General features: G+C 37.0%; 3 protein-coding genes, 1 non-coding gene and 2 pseudogenes across 5 annotated transcripts; 4 read left to right on the top strand and 2 right to left on the bottom strand.

The window, feature by feature from the left end:
* The first annotated feature begins 1,079 nt into the window (after positions 1–1,079).
* On the top strand, positions 1,080–3,487 carry LOC131785757 (microtubule nucleation factor SSNA1). The gene is made up of 3 exons (XM_059102703.2): positions 1,080–1,232; positions 1,431–1,630; positions 3,166–3,487. The coding sequence occupies exons 1-3, from the start codon at positions 1,181–1,183 to the stop codon at positions 3,280–3,282; spliced, it is 369 nt and encodes a 122-aa protein (XP_058958686.1). The 5' UTR covers positions 1,080–1,180; the 3' UTR covers positions 3,283–3,487.
* Positions 3,488–4,106: 619 nt separating this feature from the next.
* On the bottom strand, positions 4,107–8,639 carry LOC131785754 (probable RNA-binding protein 18). 2 transcript variants are annotated; one of them, XM_059102696.2, is made up of 6 exons: positions 8,600–8,639; positions 8,443–8,510; positions 8,023–8,146; positions 7,822–7,914; positions 7,238–7,302; positions 4,107–6,897 (listed from the first exon to the last, which is right to left on the bottom strand). In XM_059102696.2, the coding sequence occupies exons 1-6, from the start codon at positions 8,621–8,623 to the stop codon at positions 6,720–6,722; spliced, it is 552 nt and encodes a 183-aa protein (XP_058958679.1). In that variant the 5' UTR covers positions 8,624–8,639; the 3' UTR covers positions 4,107–6,719. The 2 variants fall into 2 exon arrangements, with proteins under 2 accessions (XP_058958679.1, XP_058958680.1); XM_059102697.2 differs by lacking the exon at positions 7,822–7,914.
* A 57-nt stretch (positions 8,640–8,696) lies between these two features.
* On the top strand, positions 8,697–9,658 carry LOC131785744 (uncharacterized). Its single transcript, XR_010716901.1, has 3 exons — positions 8,697–8,776; positions 9,048–9,137; positions 9,543–9,658. It is a non-coding gene; the product is annotated as an uncharacterized protein (transcript).
* A 480-nt stretch (positions 9,659–10,138) lies between these two features.
* On the top strand, positions 10,139–11,060 carry LOC136276883 (uncharacterized; annotated as a pseudogene).
* A 63-nt stretch (positions 11,061–11,123) lies between these two features.
* On the bottom strand, positions 11,124–13,944 carry LOC131785745 (uncharacterized; annotated as a pseudogene).
* A 731-nt stretch (positions 13,945–14,675) lies between these two features.
* Positions 14,676–17,650, top strand: LOC131785750 (p53 and DNA damage-regulated protein 1-like). Its single transcript, XM_059102693.2, has 5 exons — positions 14,676–14,793; positions 15,113–15,203; positions 16,084–16,161; positions 16,246–16,326; positions 17,129–17,650. Exons 1-5 carry the CDS (start codon positions 14,707–14,709, stop codon positions 17,197–17,199), a joined length of 408 nt encoding a protein of 135 aa, XP_058958676.1. The 5' UTR covers positions 14,676–14,706; the 3' UTR covers positions 17,200–17,650.
* Positions 17,651–17,858: the final 208 nt, after the last annotated feature.

The raw sequence follows: 17,858 nt of genomic DNA, 5'->3' as shown, positions 1-17,858 counted from the left end.
CATTCTACTAAATTAACCGCTATTCCTGTAAGCCTTTTCGGAATTTTGAATATATAAAAAAGAAAGAAAACGAGATACCAACCAGGAACAAGTGGTGCAATGCCTGTAAAATAAAATTTTACAGAAATGTCGAAGGAGACTGTGGTATGGCGATAACAAAGCGAATGAAGGTACATCTATCGTAATTCGCTAAATTCATCACATCATTCGCACCTAACTACGTTCTCATTACCAAATTTTAATTTTTCCCTATAAAAGGGAGAAAGGGAAAGAAGAATTACTTACATTGTACAAACAGGGTGCCGAAAAGTGCACCACCATGAAAACACAGCTGAACGCAATGTGGCAACAGCTCATGGAGATGAAAGGTTTCTACCAATGAAGGGTAGCTTCTACTTTAATCAACTTTAAGCATTGTAAGATTTATTTCACAATCACTTAAAACTTTCATTACGGACCATTTGAAAAACAAAATAATCCTTTTCTAGAATCAACTATTGACAAGAAGTTAGATGCATTTCAAAAGGCCCTGTACAGACATGCCTATTATAGGTAATTCACTTTAAATGGACATGAAAATGGGCATGAAAATATGCCATTTTGCTTGGGTAACATTATGAGAACGAACGTTAATTTTATGACAGGTCACAGAAGACTTCTGCCCTTCAAAAGGATAGTGCACTTCATGCGTCTAATTGTGGCATGTCCTTACAGGGATTATCAGCTGGTCAGCTTTTGGGATAAAGTACAACACCCAGTGTAGCGGCCGACACAGAAGCTATTTTCAAATAGTGTCCTCACATTCCAGTTTTAAAGGAAAAATACACCTATGAATACACAGTTTAATGGTGCCACGCTTCCGTTGATAGAACGCCAATAACATTATGAACAAGCTCACGCCACGCATGCGGAGACGTTTTTCATCTCTGTCAAGTCCAGGGTCATTTTGGCTCCTTGTCAGCGGTATGGTGGCCAAACAATTATTATAATTATAATAATTATATTATTAATTATTTGGCGACGAGGAGCCGAAGTGACCCTGGGCTCGAGATTGAGCTCACTCAGCTCCAGGACAACGCCATCCAAACAACGCGCGAGAAAGAAAACATCACCATAACTTTACCGTTTAAGCAATATTTATGATTTAAGTTTACACAATTTAAGCTTGATTTCGATCGCGATGTCACAACAAGGAGCGACTTTGCAAACGTACAACAATGAGCTAGTGAAATGTAAGTGGTGGTTTTCAATAGAAGTCATTAATTATGGGTTGAGTCAAGTAAAACTTGACAAATAAAAAGTGACGTGGTTTAGAGATAGTCTATCGACCTTCGTTCAGGTTTGTAGTGTACTGTACAGGTTTTTGCACGCTAATATCTAAAAATTTCATTTCATATTCAAAAACTCGCTTCTTTAAATTTATGTATCAGGTATAGAGGACCTTTGCACCAAAAGAGACGAACTTCAGAAACAAATACTTAACGAAGAGGAGGAGAAAGCAAAAATTCAAAACGACATTCGAATTCTCAGCGAAAGGTTGGCAAAAATCAACGAAAGCCTCGCTAAAAAGATAGCTTCCAGAACTGAGTACGACAAAACGATTGCTGAGACAGAAGCAGCTTATATGAAGGTGAGCTTTAACTTACAAGAAAATAACTTATTGTGGTCAATTTGTTCAGAAAAACACTCTGACTGCTACTCGGGGAGTGTCCTTAAAATTACGAATGTCAAATTTGGTACCCAAACCCCTCCTTCACCATTGGAGATTTGGCGGCAGGGGAGATGGAGAAGTGAGGAACTTTTAAAAAATTGAACCTCCTCCATCTTAATCGGTGGAATCGGTGGTTGAAGGAAGAGGGGATACTTAAGATTCACTCACAAGCTAATAGGAATAGATGTAGAGAGCAGGGACCTTGGTTGTACAAATTGGGAGTTGCATCAGCTTAATGACTGAAATGTCTGAATTCAATCCTTGGGCCAGGGTCAATCAACTCATTGTGTTTTGCTCTTGAAAAATACTCTTAGTTCCTGCAATGCCTCTGTCTACTCAGGGCCCAGATGTTCAAAGTGCAGATAACACTTTCCCACAAAAAATTTGCTATCCAGCAGTTTAGTGTCAACAAAACATACTGCATCATCCACCAGATAGATATTTATCCTGTGGATAGCATTATCCACCCTTCGCAAACTGTCAGGGAAACCCAGATGAGAGAGAGGGTGAATTTGCAATGGGTTAGCATAACTCCCAGTCACCTCATGCTAGGCTGTGGCAATTTGGGACCAGTTAGTTCATACCTATAATGTAAAGTTATCTACTGAAGACTTAACCTTTTGTGTTTGTACAGAAAAGGCAGAGCTTGTGTAGCATTTGGACAAGGCAGTGACAAATCAACATTCCTTTGTGACCAAAGTGCCTTAATTTAACAGTAACTGGCCAAATAGTGGTCAGCCAAAAAGGGTTAATTTAGATGGAAATTTACCTGGACCACAAAGCCAATTGTTAGCCCATTAACTTCCAAGATCTAAGACTCACATCTGCTAAGTGGTGATAAAACATTTCTTCTTCAGTTGGTCTGTGAGAACAAAATCTGCTATTTGTTTATTTTCTTACCATGGTACATTATGAACTGTGTATTGTTATAACAATTTTAAAAGACCCAGTTGTCAATTCACACATCAAACTAAATATGAAATAACCATCAGCACCTATCACAGTGATTGCTTGTATAAAAGAAGGGAATTAATAGACAAAAAATAGAGAATGTACTGATTCAAGCATTACATTCAATTATATTCAGTGCAGGTTGCATCACAGTTTTAATTCCCATGGACAGGACACCGAAATATTCAGTATATGGTTTTCTGGAAAGATTTGGGATGCGTCTAGTTTTTGGGTAAAAGAATCCCAGAAATAGATGAGTGTAAAGCAGGACCAGAAGAGGAGCCTTAAATTTTTGGGTTCCTCTCTGCATGAGGTTTGATGTTTGAACTGGGCCTAAGATACAGACAATCCTAAAAATGGAGGAATGATTTTGATGCACTACTTACTGGAATTTGAGTTGTTTCAATGAATAACTGCAAATTTCAGTTATTCATCGGAATAACTCAAATTCTGGTAAGTATTGCATCAAAATCATTCAAACATACATTTTGTTTTTGTTCCAGATTCTTGAAAGTTCTCAAACACTTCTCCATGTTCTAAAGAAAGAGACAGGGAAAGATAAATCACAGCCAAGTCACAGCCAGGGATCACTGCGTGAAAAGACTGGAACACAAACATAAAAACTCTTATATACTTCCCTCGCACCCTGTCATTAGACTGCAATTATATTTAACAATAATGAACTTTGTAAGGTTACAGTAAGTACGGTAAAATTATTTTCTTCAGGACTTAGCTTCTAGTCCAAGTAAGTCATCAGAATGTTATCATCTCACTTTTACAAGTAGAAAACTTGATGTGAAATAAATAATTTGTTTTTTGAGAAAGATTTTTTTCGTCTTGTCACAAGCATGGGACAAAGAAAACATTGTGTGTCCCCATGAGGAATCGAACCTCAGATATTTGGATTCCATGCTCTGATGCCCTACTACTGAGCCACAAGGACTCTATGGTGAATAAGGTCTATTACGAAGTTCAGCTATTTCTCTACCAAGCTCAAAACCTTCCATCTTTCTTATTCTAACTTGTCTCTAGTACTATATAAAATAGTTTTGGTTGGGATAAATTCCAACTGGCTGTAGATAAAATGTTGCTTTTCCTGCATATTTCAGCCAAGCAGAGATAAACACATTGAAAAGGTGTGGGACAAGAAGTACAGTGGCTGTTTAAGCCCTTCCTGTGCATGATTTGCCATTCTCACTCTCTTCATGCCTCCCTTGCACTGCCCTTAGTTGGCCTGAAAAATCCAAATTTGTGCCCTCCCTGTAGGTCACTGCTTATTGAGCATACAGCCTTAGAGTTTTCCAAATCCTTCCTATTTTTCATTTTTAATTGATCAGTCAAAATTCATCTCTGAGTCAGCTTCTGATCTAAATTTAGAAGACCTGTGTTGTATTGACTGGAGCCTTTAATCCCTAACAGTGACTAGCATATTAATTCTCTTGACAGTATCTTCCTTAAATTTAATGTAAAAGTCATGAGACTAAAGGAAATGATCACCAAATTAAGAAGCTCCTGGTGGTCAAACAAATTGTCTTTGTTGGCACCATGGGAAATGTGAAGAGAATAGTGTGGAGAATGTGAATAATATTGTTCGATGTAATAGGGTTGAGATAAAGCAAAAGTTTTCCACACCCAAGAACATGTTTTTTATTGTGCCAAACATTAAATATAGGCATGTGTAGCATGCAAGAGTGACTTTTTTAGCTGGATAGGTCAAGATGGGACACTGTGTTCCTAATGTTTTTATAACTTTCAAGAAAGAAAAAAGAACAAAATATCATGTTACTTCAAGAGAAAGAGAAAAAACATAAATTATCTAAACTCACACAGGTATTTTGTGGTTTATTATCTCTATTGTCTAATTACTGAGCAGAAATAAAATGCATAGGTGCCACGCTTACTGTAGTCTCCTTTACAGCTGTTGTTTGGTCTCATCACACAATGCCCTCTATTCCATGTTGGAGAGAGAGAGAGCCATTGTGTGACAAGACCAAACTTGAATGGTTGTGGAAAAGACATTGCTTACAGCTGCTCCTCTAACAGAAAGAAAATCGAACTTATTTGTCTACAGTTAGTTGCCTCAAAAGTATAATTCCATGTAATTTTACTGCAAAAAGCAGACTGAAACTGTTTAATCTCCAACAGACCCTAACTAAAGATATATTACAATCTTGTATGAGAGAAGATACACTGAGCAAGAGAAAGGATAATATTTCAAAGAGCTCTTTGATTGGTTGTTGCCTATCTAGACCTTGCCTTCTGTGTGTGAAATACATGATAAAATGCAGGTTGTTTACGAGGAATTAACACTTGATTGGGTTAATTCCAAGGTAGCTAAAAGCAAATTTTATTCATAGACTGAAAGTCAAAACATATGAAAATGTGTGGAAAATTCACCATCAGTGGCACAAAGTTTCATGTGAATTTTTCTCAGTGGTGTTGGATAATGTAGTTAGAGTATGTGATAAAATGCAAAATTTCTGATTGTCATGGTTTTTGCACAGCCCCCTGATTCCATGAAAACAAGAAAACAATACTCAAACGCTGTGATTGGTGCATAATATCCAAATGCTGTTATATGATTGATGCGAGATAGAAACCCTAATCTAGCAATCTGATTGGTGCAAGATACATACTCTAATGCAGCAACCTGATTGGTGCTAGATACATACCCTAATGTGGCAATCTGATTGGTGTGTGCAACATACCACTGTACATGCTAACATAGAGTTATTTTATTCATAAAAAAAAACTCAGAAAGGCTTGGGCATTGTGGCATTTTTTTAAAAGAATTGAGAATTGAAAAAATGTAATTCCAGGACATGAAGCCTTTGAGTTTCCCCAGACCATGGTAGGTTTCTGAAATTAGCAGGATTATACTAAAAGGGACATCAAAATTAAATGACAACAAAATGTGCAGAAATTGAGAGGTAAAAAGGCCTCAGTAAAAGTCTACAGTAACTATACTTGGCTATATTTGAATATTTCTTAAAGAAAAGGCTAAAAAAAATGCATAGCTATTTACAATGTCTTGCAAATAACCAATCATCTATGAAATGCCTTCTTTCCTCCAGTCTCCATTCTAAAAGTTTAGGAAGGTAAAATGAATCACAGGTTGACTGTAGAAAGTATACTAGGGATCTACCTGAGGCAGAAAAGAAAACTGTTATTGCAGTGTGCCCTACCCCTGAAAACAGCAGACAAATGTTTAGTTAAACTTGGTTTGACTGAATGAAAATGAAACAGGACTAAAAAAGCTGAATTTTTCATAGGATTCAAGTAGTCACTCACTTGTATTTTAAATGTGCAAAATTTTGAGTCAACAAACACCAGTTTAAGCAGCTATGGAGAAGACAATTTTCATCTGTGTTTAAAAAAAAATCAAATCAAAACAGCTGTAAAACATGTTTAAGCTTTGGTGTGAATAGGTCAAGTCATACTTCTCGGATCATACAAAAAGGTCATGACAAAAATCATCACCTTTGTCCAGTTAGACCTGTGCCTTTCATTTATTACTCATTTCATTTTTGTCATAACATGTTATTTACATTTTTACATATTTACTAGATTGAATTGTATGTGTATGTTGTACGTGTATTGTAGTTAAAGGGTTCTAATTTATATGCACTCAGGCATTAAATAGTAAGCCAGAATTTCAATAGCAGTGTCTTGTTCCACATCATTCCCGTAATGTCAGCTAGTTATTTTTTGAAGCTGTTAAATACTTTAAAATGATCCCAACAACCTCTGTACAACGTTTTACGAAACATTTCACTATAGTTAAAAGTTTAACTATTTCTCAGCCACATGGAATTAAACCTTTAACTCCCAGAAGTAATTAATATGTAACTTATTCCTACAATATTTGTACACTGTCCTGCAAACAGGTGATGAGAGTACTAAAATTTATTAAGTGGAAGTTGTTACCTTGACATACCACCAAATTCTTGTAACTAATTTACAAGGATATGTGTAGTGGCTAGATGGGAGAATTAGCAATCATATCTTTGGAGTTAAAGAGTTTAACAAGACAGGGAGAGTCTAAAAGGGATCACTGTCATCTTGCACGTCTTCCTCTTCCTCTGTGGTGTCTTTCTTGCTTCTTGTATGGGTGAGACCTTAATTGCTCACTCTGGACTAGAAGAGGATGTTTTCCTTGGCCAGATGGTTCTTTTTCATGTCCACTTTCCATCAGTTTGAGCTTGGCCTCAATTGCTTGTATCTTGGAGTCACAGCTGGAGAGAGAAGGAAAAAGATTTTGAATATTACATCAACCTGCCCACACCATGAAGCTATCAACAGTTGGTCAAAAATCCATGTTACATTTTGAAATTTTGCAAACTGTAATAATCACATATGGGGATAGTCGTGTCTTAAGACCATAATAGATGCAATACTTTAGTAACATCACCAACTTAATAACAGGGTGTATACCTTGTTGTTTTAAGCAGCAGCAAAATTGATATTGTTCTTGGCATGTGCTGATAGCCAGTTTTCAAGTTATGATAATTTTACAACAGGAGAGAATAAGGATAACCAAATTTACAATATCACCAATTGTTTTTCTTCTCTCACCTATCTAGTGAACTTTGTGATGAGCCTGGAGTGGTTGCTATAACTTTATCTTTCTCTTTCTTTCCCTGTATGAAGACATGACAGGTCACCATAAAAATAAATATAGATATGTCTAACATATATCGTGGGACCAGGTGTATTACAACTTCCTCAGGATATCACCAAGTTCCTAACAGTCCAGGGTAAAGAAAGGGCTCTGTGAGAGTGGAGAACACAACACATTGACCCAGATTCCTCTCTTTTGTTTTACCAATGAGACACAAAGATAAGTAAGACCAGGTAAAGCATAGTTTTTTTAAATAACTGGTAAGTAAATCTGCTAAAAATTAAAGATGAAAACAATGGTGCTGAAGTCTACAACTGAGTTAAGTAAATGGCTGCGAATTTATGAAAGTCATAACTGCAAAGATTGCTTTCATATCCATGAGTTAAGTAAATTTGCCATAGTAAAGAGTTCTGTGAGCTTTCACTGAGTGCCCACTCAGCTACAAAATCCTTTATTCTAATGAGGTTCCTAACCAGTGACCTCTACTAAGAAGGTATTAAATAACTCAATTCTAACATCAACTCTGCTTGCCACTTACAGCCTCTCCAGTTTTTTTCCTTGCCCAGTTTACAGTCAGAGGCTTGGACAGTGCTAGTTTGCCATTCAATCCAAGCAGAGCATTTTCTGCTTCCTAGAGAATTTTATAGAGCCAGACCAAAACAGAAAAAGTTCAAATACTAGTCCTCTTCATCTTGTATTGTTGTAATGACATGCAACACTCTTCCAACTATCTACGTACCTGGAAGGTTTTGAACTCAACAAAGCAGTAAGATGGCTCTCCCTCTCTTGCACCAGATTTATGAAAATGGAGGTCAAAGTTCTTGATCTCTCCAAACCGCTGAAGAATTTTCAGGAGGTTATATCTATTATACACAAATAAAGACATGCATCCTAAGCTTAAAAGAACAAACCCAAAGACAGCAAGGTAAAGGTGTTTCGTAGGCCTGGTGCAACTAAAAAAAAGGCTGGCGGCAAAATATTAAAGAAGCACTCATGTAAACCAGTCATAATCTCGAGCTTTGTATCTTTTTCGGAATGCATTTTTTCAGGCTTTTTAACACGCTGAGAGGGTAATACAAACGAATTCTAACACCATATTAGCGTAATTTCTGAAAAAGCTATGAGATGATTTAGTTGTCTGGGCAAGCTGTTCACTCACTCGCTCAGTCGCCTGTCCAAGTTACCAACCCATATGGTCGATTTGTTATTCAAAGTTTTCTCTTTTTCCTAAAATAAAAACGAAGAAAAAATTTTGAATTGGGTGAAAAAGGAAAAACTAGTCGTTTAGAATATAACCTCATTATTTAAAGGTGTACCTTTCCGTCACTTGAGGTAGCCATGTTTGATACAGTTTCATTACCGTTACACAACGTATTCCTTCGAAGAACTCCCTCGATCCATCCCTTCCCGTCCAATCACAACTAATGGCGGACAAGGGGGAAGAAAGTCATTCGCAAAGATCGAGCAAGCATTCTAAAGAATCAGCTCGAAAGGTACGTCTTTAAATTTATCGTATGGCCAATACTTCTTTTTTTAACCGAAGTACAGTCTTGAGGGATCATGCCACAGCAGCCTCTGCAGATTTTCCATTTTTCTTAACTGTGAGAGTTTAAACTTCAATAAATAAACAGAGAAAACAGAGAACTTCTCATGCGAACCTCTGTCGGAAACTACAACTTTGACCCTTTCTTAGAAACTCTTTTCCAAGTACCAAGTGGTGCATGAGGTATATTGTTTTTTAATTTATAATCCTGTTCATGGCAGGAGTCAAGGAAACATAGAAAAAGAAGTCGAAGTTCTGAATCAAGCTCTGATAGTTCAGGATCGTCCGCGCAGTTCCATCAGCCCAGCAAGGTAGGAAGATAATTTCTCGCACAGCTCAACATGATATAAGAGAATAATTGTAGAACTTTAACCCTTTAACTTCCAGAAGTGATTTAAATGTAACTTCTCCCTACAATTAACCTATACACTATCCAATAAACAGGTTATGAGATTACACAAACGTATCAGTCAGAGGTTGTTATGATATAACACCAATTCTTGTAACTAAATACAAGGCAATGTATAACAGCTAGATGGGAGAATTAACAATCAGATCTTGGGAGTTAAAGGTTTGAGAGATGTTCTGTTAAAAACTAGTACAAAAAATAACATCTTAACTTGAAAGGTGGACATTTGCCCCATCTTCAGTTTCTCAATAAAATGTTTTTACTCATTGCTTTTTTATACTGAATTAAGAATCAAATTACATGTCAGGAAAAAATCTAGAACCTCTAAATTGAAGAAAAGAAAGTCAAGGAAAGTCCATCAACAGAAACAGACAGAATTGGTGATTCTACTGACTCAGAGAAAAGAAAGAAAAGACACAGGAGAGAAAGAATACAGGCGAAAACCAGGTACTAGAGCCTATAACATTACAGTGCAGATCATTGTTTATTCTGAGGATATTTAGGGATTTAATTTAAGTTCTTAGCTGATTGAAAAAGTTTTATATCAGTCTTGATGTACCTTAATATTACAGCTCACTTCTCATTGGTCATTTCCAAGTTCCAAACCCTCCACCTCAATCATGGGAAACCATTATTGAATATGATGTAATTCTCAGTCAATGGTTGTTCAAAGGTCAGTTAACACTATCTGCTGGATAAATCTCTAGCCATTGGATAATGCCATTTTGCTGTCACTTATCCACTGGGTACCGATTAATCTGTTTGATAGTGTTTTTCAACCTTTATACAACTGGGCCCAGGAGAATAATGAATAATCATTACATCAAGGGCTTTACACATATGTGTAGGGGACTAACTCTGTTGAAACAGAATCTTAATAGCTAGCATACAAGCTGATTCACAATGTCTGAAGAAATGCATTTGTCAACAGGGCCATTGAAAGCATTACTTCCAGGCTAGGGTTGGGGCCATCTCAGAAAGGGCTAATTTATTGTCCAAAGTTTCTTCCATGTGGTTATTTGCGACCAAAATCGTGTCTTATATTTACTTATTGGCTTTCTTGAATTCATTTTAAAAACAAAGTGAAAGAGCTGGGCTCCTTGGATTCTCAAGATTTTATCAAGCACCTTGATATCAAAATAATCAAGTTATTTTCTGAGTGCATAGCTTGTTCGTCATATGTCAAGAAAACAAGGAAAAGAAAGAGAAAACAAGCAAAAAGAATCAAGTCAAAGACAGCTGTCAATCAAGACAAGTATGGCAAATATGGAATCTTGGTGGAAAGTGACCTTTTCAACAAACAACAAGAAATTTTACTTGTGGCTTCAAGAAGTCAAGAAAGTAAACCCTGAAGTGTTTCCCAGATCTGAAATGAAAAAAATGTTTGAAACTTTTGCAGAGGACTACAACACTGTAACACTACCACATAAAAGTAAGCACAGTTACTGGTGTAAAAAAAAAAATCTATCTATATTGAATCCTAATGTGACTAACCCCCAGTAAATCAAATCAAATCACTTTTTCGCCCTTTGACAGATCACAAGATTTTGTCAACCACATTAGTTAACCCTTACACTCCCCAGATCTCGATAGTAATTCTCCTCACTGTCTCCTATACAATTCTTTTAATGTAAGTGTGGAGATTTGAGAACTTGTCTGCTTGATATGTAGATTTTATGACCTGGAAAAGTGGGAAGCCAAACAGAGGAAAAAAGGAAGGCTTAAGGCTCTGCAGAAAGCACAAAAGCAACAGGTTTCAATTGAAAATGATGAACTCAGGCATAAATCACTTCACTCTGGACCAACCAGACCTGGTTACAAGTAAACACCGGGACACCTAGGAAAGAAACAGCTCTGCTACTCAGTAACATTTGACATGGGTGGCTGTCTAACTGGAAGAAAGGGAGTTTTCACTCAGACTAGAATACCTGCCAGAGTGGTAGCAAATCGCAGGGTCCTTCATTGCCACATTGAGACAGCAAGAATATGTTGCTGCACCTTGAGATGAGATAAATACATTTTCATAATTGACAAGCTTATTAATTTCCACATTTTGATTGGGTCTTACTTATCATTGTATTAGAAGACAGAATGTGTAGATGATGTCCACCATCACCACATTTCTGCAGTTTTTGATCATAAAACACAATCGATTTCTGTGGGTTCTGTGGTCTGTACAGTAAAAGATTACGGAGAAAACAAAAAATGTGATACAACATCGTGGACACACTCAATTGTGCCACACCCGAGCCTCTTTGATGTTCTCCATATTTCAATAGTAACATGAAAAAATCTTTTGAATTCGGTGTTACCCAACTGTACACACAGCACAGCACATATAATCTATATTGATGATCCAGCACACAAAAATTGGTTGGGGGGGAAAACCTATATTAACAAGTTACGGTTATAAAATAACCTCACTCACACCCCTGTCAAAATTTTGATTTGTTCATAACAGGAATGAGCACACGTCAGATTTACTATGAAACTTGCAGCAAAGCATTACTACGAGAAAGCACAAACACACAAGGAGGATTACAAGAAAAAGGCTGGAATGAAACTGTTATGAAAACTAAGGGTGTGGACTGATATCACACCCCCACATGAATCCATACTTTTTACTTGAATAACCAAAATTTTTACCCTTTCCCCATCTGACCGTGCCATAGGGCACTGCACATATACCACCCTTCAAGTACACATTATATGTTCCATATACACTTTTATGGCTTTATGCCTGGAGGTATTCCTAGATGTTGCCAAAATAGTTTCGTCTTTATTTCCATGCTAACCTCAACCACAACTGTCTCCTGATTTTATTACAGTACAATACCATTGAAAATAATTATTCTAACATTGTACTAGAATGTAAATGTACAATTCCTTTACTGGATAAACATAAAAGCAAAAAATATGGCAACAACAAGTCAACATCTTCACTGGGAAACAGTTTTGTAAATGCACAATGAAAATAAACTCAAGCTTGTTTATCTGTTTATAACTATATTTATATGGTGAAATGAAAATGGTCAAAAAACCTATCTATTTCCTTCAGAAAGTAAAGTTGTTTTTCTTACTCAATCATGTAATTTGGTTTTTAATTACACTCTCCCCCCACGCCACTTCATGTGGTTTTTTAACACAGCTCTTCACATCCTGGAATTTTTGTCCACTTTGTGTGTTGCTACAAACAAGTCTTTGACTCGCTTGAATTGAAAGCAAACTATTTCAAAATGCTTTCCTTTTATAGTTATTTACTTTTCAACTGATCAATATATATTCATTATATTATAACTTGTCACGACACCAAGGACAATGCGGGACTTACAGAGTTTATACCCGTTTCTAAAACAATCACAAAAAAAAACGTATCTTTCTTTTTTATACATCGTGTTTTACTGGAAAAACAATCTTAAGTTATGTTTTTGCCTCGCAGACACGGCAGTAAAAAGCCGGCTAAAATATTAAATTAGCATAGAAGAGCGACTCCCGTGTTTATTCAGCGATTTATTAATCGCCGACCGTACTTTACGCCTATCAGAGCAGAAGTAACAACTTCTTTTGAAAAACTAGCTGATGAGCCATCCCAATTTAAAGGAAAAATTTTAATGCTATTGGAAAAGCCGTTAAAATCGAAAACTGTGCAGCTAGTCAAGTTCAAAGTCAAGGATTATGCTACATGTGAATTCACGTGGAACGACCTTTGAACATCAACGCGCGCCCGATGGAACAACATTTTCTTTTAAAAGAACGACTCCCGTGTTCATTTAGCGATTTATTAATCGTCGACCGTACTTTACGCCTGTCAGAGCAGCAGAAGTAACAATTGCTTTTCAAAAAACTAACTAACGAGCCATCCTAATTTAAAGGAAAAATTATAATACTATTTGGAAAAGCGGTTAAAATCGAAAACTGTGCAGCTTGTCACGATCAAAGTCGATGATTATGTTACACGTAAATTCACGTGGAACGACCTTTGAATATCAACGCGCGCGCCGATTGAACAACATTTTCTTTTTTTTTTTTGACTGTACTTACATTTTATACCACTTTTATCAATTTCTTGCAAATTTAGAGTGGACAAAAAATTGCAAAGCTTTTTGCTTGTCAAGCCTTAAAGGTTTACCAGAGTCTTCTGATCTTTCTGCATTTAGAATAAGACCTTGGACATCAGAATTCACTGTATCATGTTGCTGAGAAGTCTTTGGAAGTCTTTTGATGAAGGTCCCTTTGAGTGTGTTCTTCCTGGCTCCACCTCCATAGACTCTGCTAATGTACCAAGCATCTTTACTTGCAGGGTCTCTACTTCCTGATCAGTTCTCTGCATGCAAAGAGCATCTCGCTCATTGTTACTTGAAGAGTGTTTTCTAACCAAATTCCGTGCCGGTGAACTTGTAAGTTTCATTGTCTTTGTAAGTTTCACTGATTGCCTTCTTTTTCCTGATTGGCAGTGCTCATCTATGTCTTTTTCCTTCATATTGTCTATTAATACATGACTCTTCCTCTTTAAGACTCTTAAAGGGGAAACCTCAGCAGGAGTTGGTTGTTTATCATGTTCCTTCCAATTACACCACGGAAAACAGTGTTTCACCGGAACAACTTGAACATCACCAACATGCATTTGGCTGAAGAATTATTGACTTTCTTGTTGCTGCAGTTGCTTCAATGTCCATGATGCATCTAACCCCACTTTGTCGAGATTTTGCACTGAAATGTCATCAAATATGTTAGATTATGATTATTTCAAGAGAATCTAAACTCTAACCTGCATCTGTTTTCAACGGAAAGCCCAAAACTGATCTCTGACTGTTGGTGGGATGGAAATGTGCGTTAGTCGTGTTCTGGCAATCAGCCCTACACAGTCTTGTCACAGTCCTGGCTGATGGGTGCAGAGCTGCACACTGGGATAACTTTCTGTCCATATTGTCTTCGGGGTACAGGATCAGAGACATATAAATATTTTTTCCGTTAGGAAGGATCAAGTTTGAAATACGGAGATTCATCCGCATAAGCAATTCAAGGGTCGGAGCGATGAAATTCCGCAAAACAATAATTATGGCGGGATACAACGTTATGCCAAACGGTTTGAATATGACAGGTAATTTAGTGTTAACAACTGGGTTGAAAACGTAAATTAGCCACCGTAAAGGGTAAAAAAGCTGACGTTTCGAGCGTTAGCCCTTCGTCAGAGCGATTGGTTTGAGCGGTTTGAATATGAGTTAAATAACAACTTTGATTTGATCTGAATCAAAAGAATCTGATAGAAGTATAGATTAACTAGTTGTTTGTTAATTCCTTCTAACTCCCTGGATGCTAGAGACCAGCAAACAATAATTCTGTACCTGACTTAGCTTGTTAACTGTTATTTTTCGTTCGTTCGTACGAATTTCGCGCCCTGTTCCTCCGTCAATCTCCCCAGTGATTTTATGCGTGATCCAGCGGGAGGCTTAGGAACTAAACAATTCAAAATGGCGGAAAGACTTGCCTCTCAAACATTGCAGAAATTTGCTGAATTAGAAGAGCTCGCTCAAGAAATAATGGAAGATAAACAACAGGTATAGATATTTCAAAGTGAAATAATTACATATAAGGATAAAACTATTTTTTTACGCCATTCGGGAGATTTCGAATGCGAAAGATTAATGTGGAAGACGGCGCTCTCTCTTCGTTCTCTCTCTATATATATATACTGCTAGACGTTTAAAATTAATTTTTGAAACTTGTTCGTACCCGACTACTGCTGTGGTTAAGCTCCATTTTGTGAGCTTAAAGGTCGGTTACTACTTTTCTGGCATTTGAAAATTAAATTAAATTCCAATTACAGCTGACATACTAGTGTTAATGTATACAAATTTCTTTTTATTGTTTTGGTAGATAATTGAACTTGATAAGCAGAGAAATACAAACAGAGAAGCTCTTCGAATGCTGAAGAAAGAGGACAAAAGAGGATTAAGTGGGGCATCATGTAAGCTTAACCAGTTTACAAGTGAATTTTAACAGATACACCCTTTCTGAGGCTCTCTAAAACAGTGACCTGAACCAGTGGATAAACAGCACACATGTTGGTGAAAAAACAAAAATAAAATAAAAAGAATGGTTGAAATCTATTGGCTGTCTTTTAATCAATTGCAGCCTGTCTGTGGTCAGACTTGCCTTTTTAGGGACAGTCGTCATGGTTATTTGTTGGCCATTTATCAACAAAGGTTTTTAAAAATGTTTACTCACAAGAACCAATTGTTCTTGGTGTGTTTTTGAAGTGCAAAGCTCAAATTCTGTTTTTCTTTAGGTCTGCGGTCTTATTTAATTCACAGCCACTGGTCCAAAAATATGTCAGTTTGTAAAAGTCATTGTTGAGCAGCTCCTCAGTTATTACTTAAAACTACAATGCTAAAAGGGGTATGCAATAACTAGGGAAAAAAGTTATATTATTTGTACTTTTGGTCATCACTTCTTTTCTGTTGTATTAAAAAAATGGTCAGTTGGTAACAATGTGTAATTACTTTTCACCCAAACTTACTGAATAAGCATCAACCCCCCCCCCCCCCCCGACCATAATTTCAAACAAGCATTAAGCACCCTCCTTCCACTTAGCTGCCCCATTTTTAACAGAAATATGAATTAGTGCCCAGGTGCTTATTCAAGGAAGTACAGTAATTTAGTTGATTACTGGCTTAGGTCCTGAAGTATGGTTTACTGATAAGACATTACTCTTAGTGAGTTTCTTGTGGTTAAATACAAACAAATCGTTGGGAAGGGGTTTGATACTTAATATTCTCATTTAGGAGTAAAGCAAAAAAACAGAAATAGTTTTTTAACAAGGATCAAATCATTTGATTTAATTGTAGCATCCAAACCCTGGGTGTGTTTTGGAAACATGTTCATCAAGCTCCCAAGTTCCAATGTGCAAGCAATGCTGCAGCAAGGTAAGCAATTACATCAAGAAGTCTTTTCTCCAAAGAAACAAACTTTAAACCTTACATATTTTTTTTCCCTTCTATTTTATGAAGATCAGAAGAACTTGGAAGAGGAAATAAGCAGGCTAAGGAAAGACTTGAAGCCAAAAGTTTCAAAGCTCCATGAACTGGAGGGTTTGTAGACTTATTGTTGTTGTATTCAGTAGTAACAGTACTGTTCTCATTTTGGCAGATGATAAGGTGGCTAGACCAAGATTAAGTTTTTATGATGTAGGTGACTCATCACTGTTGTCAGCAGTGTGACGCAATAAGGCCCCAGTTCTGCAAAGGCTAGATAATGCTATCTACAGGATAAATCCCTATCTGTGGATAGTGAAGTACAATCTGTTGACACTTATCCAGAGGGTAGCAAGTTATCAGTTGGATTACATTATCTAACCTTCAAACAACTGGGGCCAGGAGTATTGTTAGTCTTTGATGAGTGGATGCCAGTCCATCACATCAGTTAGGTAAAGAAAGAAAAGGTTAAGTCTTTTTCTAAGTCAAGTGGCCCATCCAGCCTGGGGATCTCTGTTTCTGTAGCATGAAGTGATTACAAGTATTGCTACTCCCCAAGAATGGGATGCTTGTCTGTTCCAGGTTGCCCTCAGAATTTCATCAGTTTCCCTGATAGTACACCAGTTCATTGATGGAAGTCAGTAGAGAGGATTCATTAGAGCATTGACTGTACTGGAAGGCACTTTGAAAGTAATGTGTCTCATCCAAGAGCACAATACTAAGACCCATGCTAGTGCTCAATCTGGTCTGATTGCTTGATCTGTATTACAGTGTACTGGCCACTAGCAACGGGTCTTCTGGCAATTTTGAAGCTGCTTTAGTCATCTTAGAAGCAGCTTGTCCTATTTGCAGATTTATTGAGAAAAGAAATATGCACCTTCTGATTTTTAGTAACACTGTAGTATTCCTTCTTATTCAGGATTACCAGAGGTGAAGGGATTTGACTTAACTGCTCTGACAAAAGATGATTTGCAGAGTCTGGAGCCATGATCCCTCAAAGGAGAGCAGAAATGGCTGCACTACTACCTTACAACACAGACCATGCTCTATAAAAAAGTCATCCAAGGCTGAAGAATATCACAAGATACAAATCCCAGTTATTCAAAACAGCAAAGGTATACCTTTGAAGGAGGGGGGGGGCAAGAACGGGATGCAAGTGACCCCTGTTTGTCAAAAAAGGTAGCACTAAGTGTGGAATATCTCCAATGAAAATCCTGCCAACACCATTGGAAGAAAATGCAAGATATGATTTGGTGACCATAAGGGCACTGGTGCCAGATTGCTGAGAAAGTCAAGACTATTGGATTACACATGGAACCCTACAAACTGAGTCTTGTCTTACTTATGTTAATATTGCCTGACTTTTATTTTTGATATTTCCTTCAGGTGAAAGAGCAGCATAAATATTCACCATTTTTAAGCAAAGATGGATCCATGTATGGATTATCAGTTTATTGGAGTTGGTTGACAACAGAAATAGATGTTTAACAATACCCATCCACACTGAAAATAAATAACTATTTATCTAATTTTTCATTTTCATGCAATTTCTTCATTCGATTTAGAAGTGTGACATTTACAACACCCTCCCATTCTGCTTTACAAATTTGTTTACTATGTACATATACTACAACCTTGGAAGAACTGAA

This window comes from Pocillopora verrucosa, chromosome 3 (genome assembly GCF_036669915.1).
Source record: "Pocillopora verrucosa isolate sample1 chromosome 3, ASM3666991v2, whole genome shotgun sequence".
NCBI lineage: Eukaryota > Metazoa > Cnidaria > Anthozoa > Scleractinia > Pocilloporidae > Pocillopora > Pocillopora verrucosa.
Note: the sequence above shows the minus strand (reverse complement) of the source record. Positions and strands in the feature narration are given on the sequence as shown.

Coding starts and splice junctions, on each gene's coding strand:
- LOC131785754 (XM_059102696.2), bottom strand. CDS start 8,623: ATGGCTACCTCAAGTGACGGAAAG. Junction 8,511..8,599: donor CTACCTCAAGTGACGGAAAG/GTACACCTTTAA, acceptor TTTTTATTTTAG/GAAAAAGAGAAAACTTTGAA. Junction 8,147..8,442: donor TTGGACAGGCGACTGAGCGA/GTGAGTGAACAG, acceptor TGTGTATAATAG/ATATAACCTCCTGAAAATTC.
- LOC131785757 (XM_059102703.2), top strand. CDS start 1,181: ATGTCACAACAAGGAGCGACTTTGCAAACGTACAACAATGAGCTAGTG. Junction 1,233..1,430: donor CAACAATGAGCTAGTGAAAT/GTAAGTGGTGGT, acceptor TTTATGTATCAG/GTATAGAGGACCTTTGCACC. Junction 1,631..3,165: donor CAGAAGCAGCTTATATGAAG/GTGAGCTTTAAC, acceptor TTTTTGTTCCAG/ATTCTTGAAAGTTCTCAAAC.
- LOC131785750 (XM_059102693.2), top strand. CDS start 14,707: ATGGCGGAAAGACTTGCCTCTCAAACATTGCAGAAATTTGCTGAATTA. Junction 14,794..15,112: donor TAATGGAAGATAAACAACAG/GTATAGATATTT, acceptor TTGTTTTGGTAG/ATAATTGAACTTGATAAGCA. Junction 15,204..16,083: donor AGGATTAAGTGGGGCATCAT/GTAAGCTTAACC, acceptor ATTTAATTGTAG/CATCCAAACCCTGGGTGTGT.